Source organism: Macaca fascicularis, chromosome 4 (genome assembly GCF_037993035.2).
Source record: "Macaca fascicularis isolate 582-1 chromosome 4, T2T-MFA8v1.1".
Lineage (NCBI taxonomy): Eukaryota > Metazoa > Chordata > Mammalia > Primates > Cercopithecidae > Macaca > Macaca fascicularis.
In genome coordinates, this window is record NC_088378.1 from 4941982 (window position 1) to 4962100 (window position 20119).

The 20119-nt window shown below is 48.8% G+C and overlaps 1 protein-coding gene across 3 annotated transcripts; it reads left to right on the top strand.

Moving 5' to 3' along the window:
• The first annotated feature begins 6373 nt into the window (after nucleotides 1–6373).
• TBXT (T-box transcription factor T) lies at nucleotides 6374–18013 on the top strand. Of its 3 annotated transcripts, XR_012433275.1 has the most exons (9): nucleotides 6374–7472; nucleotides 7973–8237; nucleotides 8985–9119; nucleotides 9945–10006; nucleotides 10142–10203; nucleotides 11697–11806; nucleotides 12113–12289; nucleotides 13470–13599; nucleotides 17061–18013. XR_012433275.1 is itself a non-coding variant. In XM_015448492.3 (8 exons), the coding sequence occupies exons 1-8, from the start codon at nucleotides 6907–6909 to the stop codon at nucleotides 17332–17334; spliced, it is 1671 nt and encodes a 556-aa protein (XP_015303978.3). In that variant the 5' UTR covers nucleotides 6374–6906; the 3' UTR covers nucleotides 17335–18013. The 3 variants fall into 3 exon arrangements, 2 of the variants coding, with proteins under 2 accessions (XP_015303978.3, XP_065399237.1); XM_015448492.3 differs by lacking the exon at nucleotides 11697–11806; XM_065543165.1 differs by lacking the exon at nucleotides 11697–11806 and having other exon boundaries at nucleotides 12116–12289.
• Nucleotides 18014–20119: the final 2106 nt, after the last annotated feature.

Sequence of the window (20119 nt, forward strand, 5' to 3'; positions counted from 1 at the left end):
AGCACACTCACATTCACACACACTCAAGTGCAAGCACACTCATACACACTCACATTCGAGTGCAAGCACACTCACACACACTCACACTAGAGTGCAACCACACTCACACTCACATACTCGAGTGCAAGCGCACACACACTTGAGTGCAAGCACACTCACGCACACTCCCACTGGAGTGCAAGCACACCAGATTCCTTTCATATGTGGTTGTATGAATATGGTGGGTGAAAGAAAAAAACTTGTTTCTACTTTTCACATACTTTGCTTCTACTTCTCATATATTTAACCTAGTCTAATGGAAATGACCTGTGGTTAATAAGACAAATCAGAAATCGAAATGCCACTCAATCTTTTTTACTCTTTTCTCTGAGTTGCCTTATATATACAAGAGGGAATACTGCCTCCCATCAATGTCTAAATGGTAATGTATGCACAATTTCTCGCACACAATAGACGCCAGTGAATGTCAGCTCCTTCTAGGGTTCTGGGGCTGGGACAGGTTGTCACCTTGGAGCTGTGAGTGTCCGACATAGAATGTGCTAATTCTAATTTCCAAATGAGCTTTTCTCCTCCGAGGTGTCTTTTCAGCCGAAGTCTTTGTGGTGGGAACCACTGATTCTGAATCTGTTCTCACAGGTGTGCTAAGTCCTTCCCCTTTGTCCCATTTTTACTATCAGTCTGGTACTTGATCTGTAGGGAGGACAGCCCTTTACTCCCCACCCCCATTGCAGCCTCAGCCCTAGCTTCCCTCCGAGCTTCTGTCTCTCACCCTTGTCCTCCCATTACCTCCCGACTGCAGCCTCCTCCCCTCTCTCCCGCCACTGACAAGTCCTTCTGCAGATTTCAGCTCTGCTCTGACCTGTCTTCCGTTTCTTCCACTAGCCTTCAATAGTCCTTTCAGAGTATTCTTATAATTCAGTCACTTTTTTTTTTTGGTTCATAATCTTTGCCTACAGTATTGATGGGAATTTCTATAGGACCCCTCTAAAAGTGCTCCATTTCCAGAATTATTGCAAGTCTCTTCTAGAGTTCTTCCTGCCGGTTCCGTTGAGGGTATTGCAATCCCATCCATTTCCGCCCCTGTTTGATCTCATCTCCTCCTAGTTTATGTTCCCTCACCACATACTCAGCACTTGGTCTCACCTAACATTTCCTGCCAGGCTTCACCCCTCCTGCCGTGACGTCCCACTTGTTCTTATTAAATAGGCGATTGTGACTTTTGAGTCTCTACTGTTATTCAAATTAGACTGTCTTCTCTCAGTTTGTTGATCTCAAGTTTGCTCCAGATTCGTACACTTTATAAACCTTGTAGGTTCTCCTTCCTCAGGTGCCCAGGGGCTCTGTGGGTCCTGCAGCTCCACTCGGCCTTCCTGAGTATCCCTTGTTCTTCAACAGTAAGAGCTACCTCCCTCCACTCTGGGGCCAAGCCCCACCCCTCTCCTCTCCCCAGTGTCCTCTGGGGAGCTCCTGCTGGTTTCTCCCACCCCTGCTTCCTCCGGCAAGTGTCAGGCCCTGGTGCAGGGCTCAGAGCCTGCCTGCCCTGCGGATCCCTTCTAAACAGTGATCACAGCATGTTCTGATTAGGGACATCATGTCAACCTTTCCTGCTAAATGGTGATTATAGAAGTTGGAGCTGGTCCAGCCGGAGTATGTGTGTGTGTACATCTACCCGCATTTATTTCCAACATTCTTTTCTGCCAGATAATTTGTGGGGCGCTTCGTACTTTATTCAGGGCCAAAGTAGGATTTTTCAAAATTAGTTGTAGAGGAGGGAGAAAGAAAATTTCCAGTAGTATGACATACATAGGTATATAAATATGAATTAAACGATTGCATGGGGTCCCCAGTCATGATTACTGGAGTCATTTTCAGCCTGCAAGCATATTCCTGCCTTCTCATCTTCAAGCTTCCCTTGGAATAGCTCACTCGTAGTAATTCTTAAGGTCTCATTTAATACACAATTTTCACAGGAAACCCTTCCTTTACTCTCTCCAAAACACCTGACTATTTGAATCCATGAGCGGGTTACTAGAGAAAGACCCTTGGAGTTTCAGAGGCATCCTACATTTTAGTAAATGTGAAGGACTGATGTTTTGTTCTTGATGAAAGTGCTCAGTAGCATATGTCCAGTGGATCTGAGTACACTGCTACTGCTTCTTCTTAGATAGACTTGCTACTGCATTTCCATGTTGCCAACACAGCCACTCAGTGACGGCCTGCTGAGTCCCTGTCATGAGTCAGGGGCTGGTTTCACTGTGAATAAGGCAGGCTCCACACCTCTTTCTTCCCAATGTGGCTGTGAAAGAGGCATCCATCCAGGGCGCCTGAGAGTGCAGCCCTGCAGGAGGCATGCTGGGCAGTCACCCCTATATAAGAGGAGGAGGAAGGAAAAGAAAGGACTGTGGAGACTCCCAGAAAGGGCTGAAAGGGAAGCGGGGAAAGCGATTATTCAGAAGACACAGAGGAAAAGCAGCCTTGGGAAAAAATAAACCATGAGTACCAGAAGATGCAGAGAATCACGACCTCTAAGAAACAGAAACAGGACATCAAGAAGCAAAAAGGCTGCTCTAGAAGACAATGGAATAAGACGACAAGGGACGCCGAGGAAATAAGGATTACCAGAAAACTGAGGCTACAACAGAGAAATAAAATCTGCATTGGAGGCAGTAAAAACCAAAAGTGACATGGAGGCGAATTGACAGAGTGGTGTGGAAAAAACATTTCACAAGCCATTTAATATATGCAGAAAGATCTAAGAGCCGAAACAACACCGGGGGAGGAGGCGGGAGAATAGGCAAGGATCCTCAGATTCGGAAGTACAGATAGCCCCTGAAGTGGAAACAGTACTCACCGTGATACCAACCAGAACTAAAGAGACTTGTTGAGTTGGAAAGGGCTTTTCCTGTATGCCAAGCAAAATCAGTAAAGGCAGATTCCCACTGAAACACATCACCAAGAAACTTATCCACAAGGGATTGAAAAGATTAAGTATCTGGGCAGAAAAACTCAAGCTACCCTTCTCTATCGAGGAAGAGATCAAAAGCCAGCAGCCCACAGATTTCTCCTCTGGAACCTTGAATTCCAAAGAGATGGAGCTGAAGCACTAGAGTTTTAAGGAGAAATGTTTGGGATTGTCACATTCCCAAACATTCAACTAGGCAGGTTGGTTTGTTGTTAATGTGTGAACTCCTGTCACTAAAACAACCACACACTGTCATGTGTGACAAAGCCCACTGACTCCAAAAAAATAGCTTGGATGGGATCTGGTTCTGAGATGCAGCCTGAGGCTGACAATCATCCCTGCGTCCACACAGCATGGCCACAGCCTCCCTGCAGATCAGGGAGCACCTCACCAAGCCTTCTCCCCAGAGCAGCAGGGAGGGGCCGGCTGTGCACAGGGTAGGATCCTTGTCCTGAGAGGAAGACTTTAAAAAACCAGGTCTCTGTTCTTTCCCACAAAACTACAACCACCCCAAACAACCCACTGGGCTTTTAAAATTTTTCAGTGGTAAAGGTCTAAAGAATTATGTTACACACCTTTGAAAGCAATAACAAAAGCCATTGGGCTTATTTTAATGGGAAAGACAAATAAACCAATTGGTGGCAGAATTATTGGCCATGAGACACGGCTGTTATCTCTAATGTAGAACTTGTGAATGTTTGTGTTCAGTCCGCTTAGTCAGTGTGGGAGAAGGAGCTCATGAGAAGAACAAAATGAAAAAAAGACGAGGAACACACCCCAAAATATGAACATTGCTTAGTGCTTAAGGTTAGCATTTATATACATAGAGAGATATAAACATACAGCCAGCCCTCCATAGCTACAGGTTCCATATCCGTGGTTGGTTGAATTGATAGAAAACATTCGAAACTCCCTCTCCCAATAATAAAAGAATAAAAATTACACAAAATTTAAAAAACACAGCACGACTACTATTTGCATAGCGTTTACATTGTATTAGGTATCATAAAGAATCCAGAAGTGATTTAAAGTTCATGGAGGAAGTCCATAGGTTATATGCAAATACCACGCCAAGGAACTATGGCATCCCTGGATTCTGCCATCTTTGTAGGTCCTGGAACCAATCCCCCACAGATACTAAGGGTGACTGTTTTACACGTATATGAAGATAGATACATACATAATACTTCTACAAGGAGTACATATATAATCAGGAAAGAAATTCATTTTTTTTCTTGCAGAAGGAAAGGGACTAGAGTATGGCGTAAGAGGCGCGCGAGGCTGTCCTCCACCCCTCCTTGAGCCTGTTATAGCTTCACTGTTGCCTGCTCCTGAAGATAAATGGCTTTGCTTTTTCAGAAGGGATTGGGCCCAGGAAAACTGCTTCTCTGGGAGTCGAGTGGGGGGTGTGTGTGTGTGTTTTCTTATAAAATGTTTCAAGCATGTTTTCGGTGAGACAGTTGTATCCTGAGGCCCAGCCATAACGCTTTGTCCTGTTTTTCTCTGAATGGCTGGGCTTCCCAAGAAGAGATAAACCCTGGGAGCGAAACAGCTGGCGGTGCCTCTGCCCTTCTTTCCTCCCAAGGAAGCGCATTGTTATTAACTGGGAATTCTTTATAGCCGGGCTGGAGGAAGTTTTTGGCTGTAAACTGTCATGCACTGCAGCCTTCGCTGAAAAGGCGGAGGGAGTGGGCCTGGTCCTGGGAACTGAGGAACAAAGATCAGAAAATCAGCCACAGAAAGGGGAGGAAAAAGAATCGTTAGAAAGCGAAGACAGGTGACACTACACAAGTGCTGGCCAAAGTCGGTGACTTCCAACCTCTACCTCCCCCGACTTGGGTGGTTCAACTCCTGGGTCGTACTCTTCAACGCTTCGGACATTCTCTCTGGAAAGAAGAAATTTTATTACGCATGTTAGAAACGGAACATTCTTTCCTGCTGAGGTTGTATTCTTATTTGGCCGTGCCCCTCCTGTTCGGAACAGTTTTAGAGGGATCTGCTAAATCCTCCAGTCTTCTTTGGCGCTTCCCGACTGTGGGAAAAGTGGCCGCGACTCCGTCCGAGCACAGGGAAGGATTTGGCCTTCGGGACACCGCAGAAGAGGTTTCGATCTCGTGCCTGAGGTTCCGAGGCCCTCAATTGCCCGGGACCCACCCTCCTTCCTCCTTCACCTCCCCTCCACTTTTCCCTTTTATCCTATCCTTCGGAGGCCCTGGGCCAAAGCGATTACCTCTTAGACATTTTAATACCCGGAGTAAGGAGAGTGACACGCACCACGCTCTCCGCCAAAGCCCATGGCCCGATGGGCCAATGAAGGCGTGTTAGGAGGGTCCGGCATCAGGAGCAAATGAGGTCCTTTTGGTGCCTCTTTCCAGAAGGAGCGTCCCCCCTTGGGTCAGCCCCTTGGGAATATCCATGCATCCCAGACAACAAAAGACCCTGAGAAATGCGGACCGAGACAAGCCGCCCCGGCTTCCTGGCTCATCGGTCTAAGTTGGAGAAGGGCCTGAAGGAGCCGTGTCCCCCCGGGGCGGCAGGCACCCTCTCCCGGGACTGGCTCCTGGGAACCCTCCGCACACCGCTAGGCGGGTTGATCCCTAGAGTCCCGGGCGGGGATCCCTCGGGCGGCTTCCCCAGTCATTCCCGACCCCGGAACGAGCCGGGCTGGGCGAGGGGCAGGGGGCAGTGGGGACTTAGTGCGGGGCGCAGATACCATATCCGCGGGAAAGCTCCCTTGCTGGGGCTCAAGACTCCTCTGAACCCGCTGCCCCACCGGATGCGCCGACTTTCTCCAGAGGGGCTGGGACTGAGGTGCCCGCCCAGGAGACAGGGAAACTGAGGCTGCTACCCCAGGCCCTCGTCCAGCGAATGGCGAGGTGTGCAGAAGCGCAAAGCCAGGCCTTGGAAGCGGGAGCTTCTGCCTCCTTCCCCCTTCCTGGGCTCCCGTTTTAGGAGGAATGTTACTGTTTAAAGAGACCCCACTGAACTATTTCCTGCTCATTGTCACCTCTCCTTCGCTCTCCTCGCGTAAATTCTCACCGAAAGGTAATAAAACAACCGCTGTTGACACCGCTTGGCGCTGGGCCGGGCGCGGAAAGCGCCCCGAGTCCCGCTCGTCAGGGACCACCCCGCTAGCCCCGACCCTCTCCCACCTTCTGCGAAAGCAATGACACAGCAGAAACCACGCACACGCCTGGGCACACTCGGTGCGCGCGCAGACCTCGGCATCAAGTCCTGTTTTTATAAGGGAGCGAGGAGGACACTTCCCAGAAGGGGTCGTTTTGCTTTTGCTTATTTCCATCCATTTCCCTCTCTGCGCGCGGAGCTTCCTTTTCCAGATGGTGAGAGCCGCGGGGACACCCGACGCCAGGGGGGGCTGATCCACGATCCTGGGTGTTCGTGACGCCGCCTGGGGCTCCGTGAGCGAGGGACGTGTGGGGACAGGTGCACCGGAAACTGCCAGACTGGAGAGTTGAGGCATCGGAGGCGCGAGACCAGCACTACTGGGGCGGGACAAGCGCGGCGCATCCCGAAGCCCGGCCGAGTGCGCTAGTGCCTGGGAGGGGAGGGAGGCGCGCCTGGAGCTGGGACAGGTGAGGCCGCGCGGAAGTTACAGGCTGGAGCGGCTGCGGGATCCGGGCGCGCTGGAAAAGCGAGCAGGATCCCGCGCGCGGGAATCGGGGAGCATCGCAGGCTGCCGGGCCGCCCCTCGCGGAAGTGTGGGCTGGGGCGGGCCGGGGCGTCCAGCTCACCTTCCTCCCGGGCTTGCCCCGCCGCTTTGATGGAGGTGCAAACATTTGGGGAAGGGCGGGGGTGTAGGGGCTGGGCCGGGGCTCGGAGGGCTGGGGCCCAGGATTTACATGAAACAGGCGTGCGGGAGCCCATTGTTGGCCCCCGGCCTCCCAGACCCGCCCGGCCGGGTCTGATATGGCCGCTCTCGGCCAATGGGCGGCTGCCCGGCACTTCAAAGCGTGCGCGGCCCAATCCGCCGAGCCCCCCATCGCTGCCGCCGCGGCTCTATTTATGGGGAGGGCACTGAATTTCGGTCCCCAGAGACCTACTCTAGTAGAGCCTTGGGGAGTTCAAGTGGAATAACCTCTCCCCACCCCTCTGCCCCTGTCCCCTCCCCCCACGTCTTGATCCGCGCCCTCCTCCCGGGTCTGTGCTGGGACCCGGGAGCCGTCACAGGTCTCCGCCCGAGGGGCCCCTTTTCTCGGAAGGGCTGCGGCCAAGAAGGGGGAGGGTGGCTCTCAAGTAGAGAGTCTGGGCTTCGGGGACGGCGGGGAGGGGAGCCGGACAGGAGGATGAGCTCCCCCGGCACCGAGAGCGCGGGAAAGAGCCTGCAGTACCGAGTGGACCACCTGCTGAGCGCCGTGGAGAGCGAGCTGCAGGCGGGCAGCGAGAAGGGCGACCCCACGGAGCGCGAACTGCGCGTGGGCCTGGAGGAGAGCGAGCTGTGGCTGCGCTTCAAGGAGCTCACCAACGAGATGATCGTGACCAAGAATGGCAGGTGGGTGCGCGTCCGGAGCCCGCGTGCACCGCGCTCTTCAGCGCCTGGGCATCCTGGGGGGGCTGGCAAGTTCCTGGAGGTCGAACTCTTTTTCTCCTGGAGGAGGGCTTTGTGTTTGCTCCCGCTCTGGTTAACTCCCTGGAGTGCATTTCTGCAAGCCCCTCTTTTGGGGTTTTCTCCGCGGAAGCTTGGGGAGGAGGAACGCGCACCCCAGGGTCCCGACCTCGAAGGCATCCGCCTGTCTCCTTGGGTTGTGGTCTCCAGCATTGAAACTCTTTGCCAGGTCCTCTCCGCCCTTGCCTCCCGAGGCCGTGGAGATGGTGGGGAGGCCACCCGGACCTGGTAGGGCTCGGGGAAAGGGGAGCTTGGGAGTCACCCTTGGACGTTCCCCAGGGGGCTCCTCCAAGCCCCGAAATAACAGAGGCCTCTGTGCCCAGTTTCTGCCTCTGGCCTACCCGGTCAGTGTCGGGGTCCTCCTGCGCCCGCCCCGTGTTTTCCAGGCGGATGTTCCCGGTGCTGAAGGTGAACGTGTCTGGCCTGGACCCCAACGCCATGTACTCCTTCCTGCTGGACTTCGTGGCGGCCGACAACCACCGCTGGAAGTACGTGAACGGGGAGTGGGTGCCCGGGGGCAAGCCGGAGCCGCAGGCGCCCAGCTGCGTCTACATCCACCCCGACTCGCCCAACTTCGGGGCCCACTGGATGAAGGCTCCCGTCTCCTTCAGCAAAGTCAAGCTCACCAACAAGCTCAACGGAGGGGGCCAGGTAGGTGTGCGGAGCCCACCAGGTCTGGGACGAACGAGGGGGGTCCGCGCTACGCTTCTTCTCCGGAGTTGTGGGAAGGGACGCTGCTTGAACGGGAGGTGACGTCTGCCCTGGAGAAACTGCCACAGCCTTCTCTAATAAGGCCTTTAGTGCTGTTTATACTAAGCTGATAACATCCACGCCTGGCGAATGGGGAGCGGGAGCACTCCCCTTTGAAGGTCTGGAGCTTTGGGGGAACTTCTGTGCCTAGTCCTAAACTCTCCTAGGGGTGGAAAAGGTATCAGCCTTGATGGCAAAGTCGCATTTAAATTTAAACATGCGCCACAGTACTTACTGCGTGGAGTCTGCACAAACTTGTAAAGTCGTGCTTTTCTAAAGAACATTCTTCAGTCGGGATTGTTCCTGGAAGACCCCAGGTTAGGCAAGTTGCAAACAAGCCCAGGCTTTTAAAAATGTCTATAGCCTTCCTGGAAGCCTTAGTACTTTATTCCACCAGGTGAAAGGATTTTGTGACGAGCATTCATTACTTTTAATGGTGTGTAGCATCTCCCATCCCGTTTCCAAACAAGCTGTGGGAATAGCACATATACACCGCGGAGAAGCCTCCCCTGGTAGAACCCCACTTCCCTCAACAGTAGAGACACTTTCCTGGGATCCAGAGGACTTTCTGCATCCTGGAGAAATGGAAGTTTTGCCGTTTTAACGCAGGACTTTCAGTGCCACCAATCCTGTATCTGTCTCCCTCAGATCATGCTGAACTCCTTGCATAAGTATGAGCCTCGAATTCACATAGTGAGAGTCGGGGGTCCACAGCGCATGATCACCAGCCATTGCTTCCCTGAGACCCAGTTCATAGCGGTGACTGCTTATCAGAACGAGGAGGTGAGAAGGACAGAGGGGGATTGCTTTCCCGGTGTGCTGCGCGGTGGAGATTCTGGGGGAGTGGGGAGACGCGCTAACCGCACCCAGAGCTCGGAAGGCTTCCTGCCCCTTCAAATAATTTTCCATAACTTGAAATGGAAGCACAGGGGACAACTGTTTAAAATAAGTCCCTATTCAAAATTTTCCCCTTGAATTCTCCATGAAAGTGTGTAAAACTAGAAACTTCTCAATGCTCAAAATCAAAAGATCCATAAAGCATTCAGATTAAATGGTGTGAGAATTTCTTGAGAACAAGATTTGAGTGAGAGAGGGGCATGTCCTTTCTTGGAAATCTTCCCCAAAAGGTGGGGTGGGGGGGCAGGCCCTCAAATCTCTGCAATGTGAAGACTCAACTAGATACAAGCTACTGCATAGGTGCCTGTAAATTTATCCCTAAGCCCAACCCCAAAGTACTGCAAATTGGGGATTAGTTGGATACCGTTGTTGGTGTTGACCGAAAACTAGAACTTCCAGGTCACTATTTCCTGAGCGGCCCCAGCTTATGTTTTCAGCCATTTTTGATTTATACACATGGAACATTGTTAGTGGTAGGTTGAATTTATTGTGAATCCCACTCAGAACATTGACATTGAAAATTTTTCATAAACGTGCTACTCTTTACAATTACTTTATTTTCAGTTCCAAATAGAAAACTGTATGTGGAAAGAAGTCTGATTATATTTGAGTATTGAAAAGTGGTACTGGCGTCTCTCAATTTCTTGGTGCCAAGTTAAATTCCCTGACTGATAGGGAATATATTAGTAAATGCAATTTCTTGTTTTTCAGATCACAGCTCTTAAAATTAAGTACAATCCATTTGCAAAAGCTTTCCTTGATGCAAAGGAAAGGTGAGAGAATTCTAACTATAAATACCCTTGGGCAAAGAAGTATGCAGAAAGATGATGTTGCTGCACACCCTCTTTTCTGAATTTCCTTCTTTTTGACAATTCGATATACTTTTTTTTGTTTGTTTGTTTCCATAGAAGCGATCACAAAGAGATGATGGAGGAAACCGGAGACAGCCAGCAACCTGGGTACTCCCAATGTACGGTTTGTTGCACTCTGTCATGGCATTCTGTGTCATCCGGACTAGACTTGCTGAGAGCTGGGAAGTGGAGATGGAGAAGACAAGGGGGTTTCTGGGTGCACCTGAAATGTGAGATCACCTTTCTGTCGTTCAAGGCTCTTTGCCCTGTGATGTTGAAGCTGTGTTGCCCATCTAACCTCTGCTCTAACTGGGGCTGTGGATACTCTCCTTAGTGCTTTTGTTTTGCCCTCAGGCAGCTGCCACCATGCCTGGGGTGGATCATTGAGACCTAGCTGGGTGTTTACACTCTCCTGTATTGGGCAACAGGAGAATCTAGCTCATTACATCCTCTTTTAGGCTTTCATTAATGGTTGAAGAGCCATTTTTCCAGTGACGCTTAGGAACAAAATTTTTCCTTAGCCCTTTGGTTCTACGAATGACTCACCAGCTCCTGCTGGTTTTGGTGGAAACAGTGGCTCTGAGGATGAGAGAGTTGGATTTAAGTCTAGCTACCTCTAGGAGTTCCTGGAGTCAGAGTGCAGGATAGAAGATTATATAGCAGCATCTGTTGGGAGAAACGCTCTGTCTTACCCTAGGCCGTCCTCTCCACCCTGGGAAGGGACTTGGAGATGTTAAATAATGAATGTGGTTATCGCTGGCTGGTCAAGAGGCTGGATGAATCAACAGGGCACACTCCTCCTTACACAGGCGTTTTCTATTCTGAATATATTTTTCATCATTTCCTAGGCTGATTGAACAACCAGAAGGGCAGTCACTTGAGCAGAGTGAGCCACTGCTCTGGCCAGGGCCGGCTGGGCAGCGAGGCACGTCTGCACCCTTCCTTTCAGTGCTGCCTGGAGAATTGTTAGTAGTTTGGAAATTGAAGCCAGAGTTGTTGTCCCCCTAGGGGTTGCTTTTTCTCATTCAAAACAACAAAGCTTAAAGAGTATAGAAGAGGCTGGGCACGGTGGCTCACGCCTGTAATCCCAGCACTTTGGGAGGCCGAGTTGAATGGATCATTTGAGGTCTGGGAGTTCGAGACCAACCTGGCCAATATGGTGAAACCCCATCTCTACTAAAAATACAAAAATTGCCAGGTGTGGTGTTGGGCGCCTGTAATCCCAGCTACTTGGGAGGCTGAGGCACAAGAATCCCTTGAACCTGAGAGGCAGCGATTGCAATGAGCCAAGATCACACCACTGCACTCCAGCCTGGGTGACAGAACAAAACTCCCAGTCTCAGAGGAGAAAAGATGAGTGGAGAAGAAATTGTAGTTTTAGAGGAAGGAAGGGGAGTCTTGCAAGCACTTTCTGATTCTCCTGGGGCGAACGGGGGGAGGCTAAAGCAGGAGAGTGAGCAGTAAAGGGGTCTATCCCCAGCTAGGAAGGCAGCTCCCAAGTCTCTGTGGGTGGTAGGAGGAGAAGGGGAGGGCACCCTTGTCTAAGCACCACCTCACCTCTCAGCGTCTCTCACCTGCTCTCTGCCTGTGGTTACATTGTATTCATGCTCAGGGGAGGAAAGCTGACCTGCCTTGGGGAATAGTAAATCTCAAAGTAATCCAGAGGATTCTCAGGAGGAAACAGCTTAGGTTGCCTGAGGCCAGGCTCCTGGGTTTACTCAGGTAGGATTGGAAGCCTTGGGTAACCTGTGGTAGTGAGTGTGGGGCTGATGGCCTCAGAGGTCTTGAGGCGGACTGTGTCTTAAGTATGAGACACTCAGGGTGCTTCCTCCATCAGGGGTCCCTGAGGGGAAGGTGGGAAGTCCCTGGCCTGCGCTCTGCTCTCTGGAGTGGTGGAGGGAGAGTCCTTGGCCTGCACTCTGCTCTCTGGAGTGATGGAGGGAGAGTCCCTGGCCTGGGCTCTGCTCTCTGGAGTGGTGGAGGGAGCACTAATGCTGGTTACTCAGCTCTCTCTCTCTTTTCTCACAGTAGGGGGGTGGCTTCTTCCTGGAACCAGTACCCTGTGTCCACCTACAAATCCTCATCCTCAGTTTGGAGGTGCCCTCTCCCTCCCCTCCACGCATGGCTGTGACAGGTACCCAGCCCTGAGGAGCCACCGGTCCTCGCCCTACCCCAGCCCCTATGCTCATCGGAACAATTCTCCAAGTGAGTCCTAAGCCTCATTCTGCCAGGGGTTGGTGGGTGGCCGCAAGACCACTTTGGGAAAGGCATTCTGCAGGGGTCTAGAATCTAAAAAAAAAAGAGATGGTTTCCTGGAACCCACACCCAAGCCCAGTTTTTTAGTAGCTCAAGAGATGACCTTCAGTTTGTGTCTATGCCACTGCCACCGCTGGCAGAGCAGCCACAGAGACCCAGATCAGAGGCTTGCATCCTTGCATGGGCCTTAGAGCCTGGTGCTTCAGCTTTTGAAAATGAGAGATTCCTGGGCCACTCCACAGAACCATGGTTGATCCTTATAGGAGGAGAGCCCAGGTTCGAGTCTTTTATGAACCTCTCTAAAGTGACAATGATGAGCAGCTAGGCTCAAGAATTCCTGACTAGACGAGCGATTCCCTAAATATGGTGCCCAGGCCAGAGCCTCAGCACCACCCGTGAGTGGGCACTGTCTCAGGCCTCACCCCAGACTGACAGGCAGCAGCTCTCGGTGGAACCTGCAATGTGTGCTTTCAAAAGCCCTCCAGGCCATTCCGATGCATGCTCCAATATTAGGAACACTGGGATAGACCATAAAGATCCCCTGGCCTAATTCTCTCTATAACACTGTATATGTCTAGACTTAATTTTGTCTGACTCCAAAAGAAGGAAAATAGCTAAAGAACACCATAAAACAATTAAGCAATTAAAGCTGATTTGAAATGAAAGGACCTTATTGGGTTAGGAAGTCATTGGGACTTGTTCAACCAGAGGCTAGACTCCGAGGCAGGAAGGTCTTAGTTCTAATTTTGCCTGGAGTAATGGTTTCTATCGCCCATTCTTATGAAGTAATCACTGGAAAAAAGGCAGGGTAAATATATATTTATTTTTAAATATAGGTAATTCCAAGTCGAGTGATTGTAAGATTCAATGTCTGCAGGGCATCTACTGATACGATGATAAGGGAAAAAGCTTGGGTTACCAGGGTATGCTTTCAAATACATACATTTGGCAATAAATCTTAGCCCCTGATAACCACATAAAAACTAATGGATTGTTTTCTATAGTTAATGTCCCAGGTACATTTTGTTGTCAGTGTTAGGTAGCTTCAGTTATTGGTGATATTTCACTGTACTTTCTTGTTCTTGGAAGACACCATCTATAATTGCGGTTTCTTACCTTCCCCCCTTAGCCTGTTCTGACAACTCACCTGCATGTTTATCCATGCTGCAATCCCATGACAATTGGTCCAGCCTCGGAATGCCTGCCCATCCCAGCATGCTCCCCGTGAGCCACAATGCCAGCCCACCTACCAGCTCCAGGTAATGTATGTCCAGGACATGGTGCAAAGCATCCTGGGAGCTCTGCCTGTGACCTCACGCTGTTCCCATTCCTATGGGCCCTGAGTCCTTATTCTCCTTGGCCCCTGTGGGTGGTTGGGTCTTTATTTAGAATTCTGTATTAGCCAGCTATGCCCAGGGATCGCAGGTGACATGACTGCGGAGTTCCTGTTTGCAGTCTGTTTGCTGGAAGGATTGGGCTCCTTTACAACCGAGGTGTGGAATGGGAGCTGTGCTATCCCATCCCTGAATGAAACCAGGGTCCCCATCCTGGTTCTGCCACTTACTGGTTCATGTGATGGACAAGTCTCTTAGCCTCTCTGAGCCTCAGTTTCCTCACATATAAAAGGAAGGTGGTAAAAAAAAAAATAACCCAGCCTCGGCCTGTCTCCTACAGGGTTGTTGGGATCAGTAGGCAGAGCTTAAGGAGATATTTTCAGAACCTTTTCCAACAGGAGCTATTAAATTAAGGAAATAAATGTGTTGGCTTTTCTATGGATACAGGATTGAAGTCTTTAATGTATGTGCTGGCTAACTGGTAACGAACGATGACTATGTTGTTACCAACTTGCAAATTATGCAGAGGGAGAATGGCTTAAAAATCAAGCAGGCTGGTAAATGTCTTACATTTCTTCATAGGATGAATATAAAAACCTAAAATACCAAAGCTAGACGTCAACCCTCATTTTCCAGGGAGGAAGGAGGGCCAAAGATACTAAATGACTGGACCAGCTCACAGCAGAGCGAGCCTGGAATTAAGTGATCTTGACCTCAAAGGCAATGCACTTCATTTTCTAGAATACCAAAATATGCCTGAGATCTTAATTCTTGTCTAGAAAACAGTTCCTTCATAATAAGAATTCCATTGCCTGTGATTAGAAACAGAGCAACAATGCATAAACAAGGGAAGCTTTCATGGGCTCCAAGAGCATCGCCCCAGAAGCCTGCACCCGATCAGATGACCGGCACACTGCAAGCTGCTGACAGGGGCCCCACCCAAGGGTCTCAGTGTGGCTCTAATTGGGCATCTTAGAACCTGAAGCTTTCATCTATAAAATGGCATAATAATCTGCCTCGATTAACTCAGACTTGTTTAACAGTGTGGTGATGCAACATAAGGTCTCATTATTCACTTACAGAAAGACAAGATTATTTCCCAAAATAAAATCTTACCATAATTGAATACTATCCACTTCCATGTGCTTAGACTGGAGAATTCAGTAGTCATTTCCACCTTCCTCATTTTACACGTTGAGAAACGCAGCCTCATAAGTAGTCTCGGGCGAAGTGTAATGCGACAAAACTAGGTAAAGGAGGAACTGGGGATGGCTTCCTAGTCTGACTGCCAGATGCTTTTCTTGCTGCCGGGCACCATGCTAGCACACCTATGTACTGAACAGGATGAAGTGCAGGGAACTGTGTCTGGACTGGAGTTACTCTAGGGAATGTCTGCTGCTTAGTGTTTTAGGAGAGGCCGGTCTTCATTGTGAGAATGACTGCAGTGTTGTGGGTGGGGTGTGCTAGATAAAAACATGTGTACTTAAGCCCATCCTCAGTAACTTTTGATTGAGAATATCCGAAAAGTTTTCTTCTGAATGAGAGTGCAAAACTACTGGTCTGAGTCTTTCTTTTCCGTTTTGTTTGTTTGTTTGACGGAGTTTCGCTCTTGTTGCCCAGACTGGAGTGCAATGGTGAAATCCCAGTTCACTGCAACGTCTGCCTCCTGGCTTCAAGCGATCCTCCTGCCTCAGCTTCCCAAGTAGCTGGGATTACAGACATGCACCACCATGCCCAGCTAATTTTTTTGTATTTAGTAGAGATGGGGTTTCACTATGTTGGTTAGGCTGGCCTTGAACTCCGGACCTCAGGTGATCCACCCACCTTGGCCTCCCAAAATACTGGGATTACAGGCATCACCCACTGCGGTCTGAGTCTTTCACAGGGAAACTTAACAGCGCTCTTCCATGAGCTCTGAATATGTGAATAATCTTTTCAGTCATCTTCCTGATGATTTTGTTTCTTATTAATAGATACGACAGTAATTTCTTTTATTATTATTATTATTATACTTTAAGTTCTAGGGTACATGTGCATAACGTGCAGGTTTGTTACATATGTATACTTGTTCCATGTTGGTGTGCTGCACCCATCAACTCGTCAGCACCCATCAACTCTTCATTTACATCAGGTATAACTACCAATGCAATCCCTCCTCCCTCCCCCCTCCCCATGATAGGCCCCGGTGTGTGATGTTTCCCTTCCCAAGTCCAAGTGATCTCATTGTTCAGTTCCCACCTATGAGTGAGAACATGCGGTGTTTGGTTTTCTGTTCTTGTGATAGTTTGCTAAGAATGATGGTTTCCAGCTGCATCCATGTCCCTACAAAGGACACAAACTCATGCTTTTTTATGGCTGCATAGTATTCCATGGTGTATATGTGCCACATTTTCTTAATCCAGTCTGTCACTGATGGACATTTGGGTAGATTCTAAATCTTTGCTATTGTGAATAGTGCCGCAATAAGCAAACGTGTGCATGTGTCTTTATAGCAGCATGATTTGTAATCCTTTGGGTATATACCCAGTAATGGGATGCCTGGGTCATATGGTACATCTAGTTCTAGATCCCTGAGGAATCGCCATACTGTTTTCCATAATGGTTGAACTAGTTTACAGTCCCACCAACAGTGTAAAAGTGTTCCTATTTCTCCACATCCTCTCCAGCACCTGTTGTTTCCTGACTTTTTAATGATTGCCATTCTAACTGGTGTGAGATGGTATCTCATTGTGGTTTTGATTTGCATTTCTCTGATGGCCAATGATGATGAGCATTTTTTCATGTGTCTGTTGGCTGTATGAATGTCTTCTTTTGAGAAATGTCTGTTCATATCCTTTGCCCACTTTTTGATGGGGTTGTTTGTTTTTTTCTTGTAAATTTGTTTGAGTTCTTTGTAGGTTCTGGATATTAGCCCTTTGTCAGATTAGTAGATTGCAAAAATTTTCTCCCATTCTGTAGGTTGCCTGTTCACTCTGTTGATAGTTTCTTTTGCTGTGCAGAAGCTCTTTAGTTTGATTAGATCCCATTTGTCAATTTTGGCTTTTGCCGCCGTTGCTTTTGGTGTTTTAGACATGAAGTCTTTGCCCATGCCTATGTCCTGAATGGTACTACCTAGGTTTTCTTCTAGGGTTTTTATGGTATTAGGTCTAACATTTAAGTCTCTAATCCATCTTGAATTCCTTACTCCTTATACGATACGACAGTAATTTCTATACATCACAGGATGTGCTTGTGAATCCTGTAATAATCTGGAGAAAATGACGGTTTGAAAGAAAAAACGTCCTATCACACAGTCACTCCGAATGGGATTTCTGGTGTGTTTTTCCGTCCTTAGCTGGCCTGCAGCCCCTGCCCAGGCCCTGCTCACTGGTGTCTTTCTGTTGCAGTCAGTACCCCAGCCTGTGGTCTGTGAGCAACGGTGCCGTCACCCCAGGCTCCCAGGCAGTAGCCATGTCCAACGGGCTGGGGGCCCAGTTCTTCCGGGGCTCCCCCGCGCACTACGCACCCCTCACCCATCCGGTCTCGGCGCCCTCTTCCTCGGGATCCCCACTGTACGAAGGGGCGGCTGCGGCCACAGACATCGTGGACAGCCAGTACGACGCTGCAGCCCAAGGCCGCCTCATAGCCTCATGGACACCTGTGTCGCCACCTTCCATGTGAAGCAGCAAGGCCCAGGTCCCGAAAGATGCAGTGACTTTTTGTCGTGGCAGCCAGTGGTGACTGGATTGACCTACTAGGTACCCAGTGGCAGTCTCATGGGTTAAGGAAGGAAATGCAGCCTCAGTAACTTCCTTTTCAAAGCAGAGGAGAAGCACAGGCCGCGCTGTTCCCCGGAGTCCCAGCACCCCTTGCTCACACCTGCAGTAGCGGTGCTGTCCCAAGTGGCTTACAGATGAATCCACCTATGGAGATGCTGCAGTCGGCCCAACCTGATTCACAGTGAACAGATGTTTGCCAGGGTCCAGAGACTTTTTCTGGTGTATTTCTCATACGCTGTATTGGCAACTTTGGCACACCAGAATTTGTAAACTCCACCTGTCCTACTTTAGTGAGATAAAAAGCACACACTCTTAATCTTCTTCCTTGTTGCTTTCAAGTAGTTAGAGTTGAGCTGTCAAGGACAGAATAAAATCATAGTTGAAGACAGCAGGTTTTAGTTGAATTGAAAATGTGACTGCTCTGCCCGCTAGAATGTGTGTATTTGGAGCACATGTAGCTAATCTCTTGTGTTGTTAAACTATAACTGTTTCATACTTTTCTTTTGACAAAGTAGACAAAGACAATCAGCAGAAAGCATTTTCTGCAAAATAAATGCAATATGCAAAATGTGATTGGTCCAGTTATTAGTCAAGCCTCTCCTTTTGTGAGTATTTACTGTTTATTGTAGCTGGTGGTAAAGACCTTATCCCCAAAATGCATTTTAATCTATTACTGACTTTAATATTGTATCTAATTTGTTGCAAAACTGGAAGTGAAATTTGCATAGACTTAGTGCTAATTGCCACAGCAATTTAAAAGATGTCAAATAATATTTAAGAGATTTACTCAACATCGAATCATGAATGACATGGATAACGACAGAACCTAGAACATACTGATGGCTTCAAGATGAATATAGGATGTCCACCCTATTCAAGCTAAAGTACTGTACATAAAATAAATGGATAAAAAACCACCATTTGTCAATGTAAAGCGTAGTTACCATAGTACTTGGAACAAAATGGCATTTGTAAATGTCTTTCCCACTGCTTTTTCTCAAAAGCAAAACAGAACTGCAATGGTGCTAGATTGGGACAATTTCTCCATCTAGTGGCAGAATCCTTAATGTTGACCCTACTTCCAGCTTAGTATTCCAAATCTTGTATTCCTTACTATTCCAAGTATACCTTAGTATTCCAAGTTACAGGTGGCCAGTAGGTTAGAGCTGGGTTCCTAATGCAGGAGTGTCAAAGCGGCATTATGAATATGCTAGCAACATGGACATTAACGGTTAAGTTAAAAGGTTCAGGGGTTTGAAACTGCCCACAGGCATAGCAAAAGTTGTTTTTTCCAAGTCAGCATTGCTGACTTTACCACTTGTCCAACTCTGACTTCTTTAGACTCCACTTAACAGTTCTAGGACAAAGTGGTGTTTTGTTTGTTTGTTTGTTTTTGCCTTATTGAGTATAAACCCAGAACTGAAGTGTAAATAGCTAGCTTTTTAGCATCATTTGTGCCTGCTTTCCAAGAGGGATGTGCTTATTGTAAGTTATCATTTAAAAGTTTTTCTTGGTTTTACTACTACTCATTTGGCAATACCCTCAAATCAGGAGATTGATTGATGTATTTTGGGAGAATATATTGAGTAAACCCACTGTCCAGGTAGCGTTGGGAAGTAGAACTAGTTCCAGTCATCTGGACTGTGGCTTCTAATTGCATAGGTGCTGGTTCTGCTGGAAGAGGGCTGGGGGACATTTGAGAAGGGGTTAAGGGCAGGCAGTGCCACCCTGTGATCCCAGTGTCCGGTGATCCCTCTGCACAGTCCACCAGCTCACCGAACACTTGTCCATCTCCATGACCCTGACTGCCCGGGTTTTGTATTTTCAGGGTCTGTTCCAGTGCTGGCCCCTTTGTGGACGTCAGCGATGCTAGTGTGGGAATAAGAGGAAAACGTTGCTGACTGAGCTTGGGCAGCGGAAGCGCACAACTGGGGAACGTGGCCCCACTGTGGAGGCTGTAGGGAGACTGAGTCACATGCCCCTTCCCTGGGACCTTAAGCTCTGAGGTTGGGGGGAAGACCATTTTCACACGTGGAAGATAGATGATGACTTGAGAGTTTGAGTTTCTAAAGATGCCCCAGAGTTCAAATTCTAGGAATTAACAGTTTAATAATTCAAACAGGGTCTTTTTGGTTATGCAATGTGGGCAGTGGCAGCTGTATACTGGAAAGAGCCTGGAATTTGGTATCAAAGGCCTGGATTTCGGTGTTCATTTGGCTTACTTGCTATGAGACCCTAGGAAAATTATCTACTCCAAAACTTCAATCTTCTGAACTGTAAAAATGGGGAAGAAAATGCTTAACCATCAGGGTGGTTATAAGTAACAAAAGAAATAATCGCCGGGAGCGGTGGCTCACAGCCTGTAATCCCAGCACTTTGGGAGGCCGAGGCAGGCGTATCACCTGAGGTCGGGAGTTCGAGACCAGCCTGAACAACATGGAGAAACCTGTCTGCACTAAAAATACAAAGTTAGTCGGGCGTGGTGGTGCACGCCTGTAATCCCAGCTACTCGGGAGGCTGAGGCAGGAGAATCACTTGAACCTGGGAAGTGGAGGTTGTGGTGAGCTGAGAACCATTGCACTCCAGCCTGGGCAACAAGAGCAAAATCTCTGTGTCAAACAAACAAACAAAATATAATCTCAGAGAGTTAGACATCGCAGTTAAGATTCTGAGCCCATAAGGCTCAT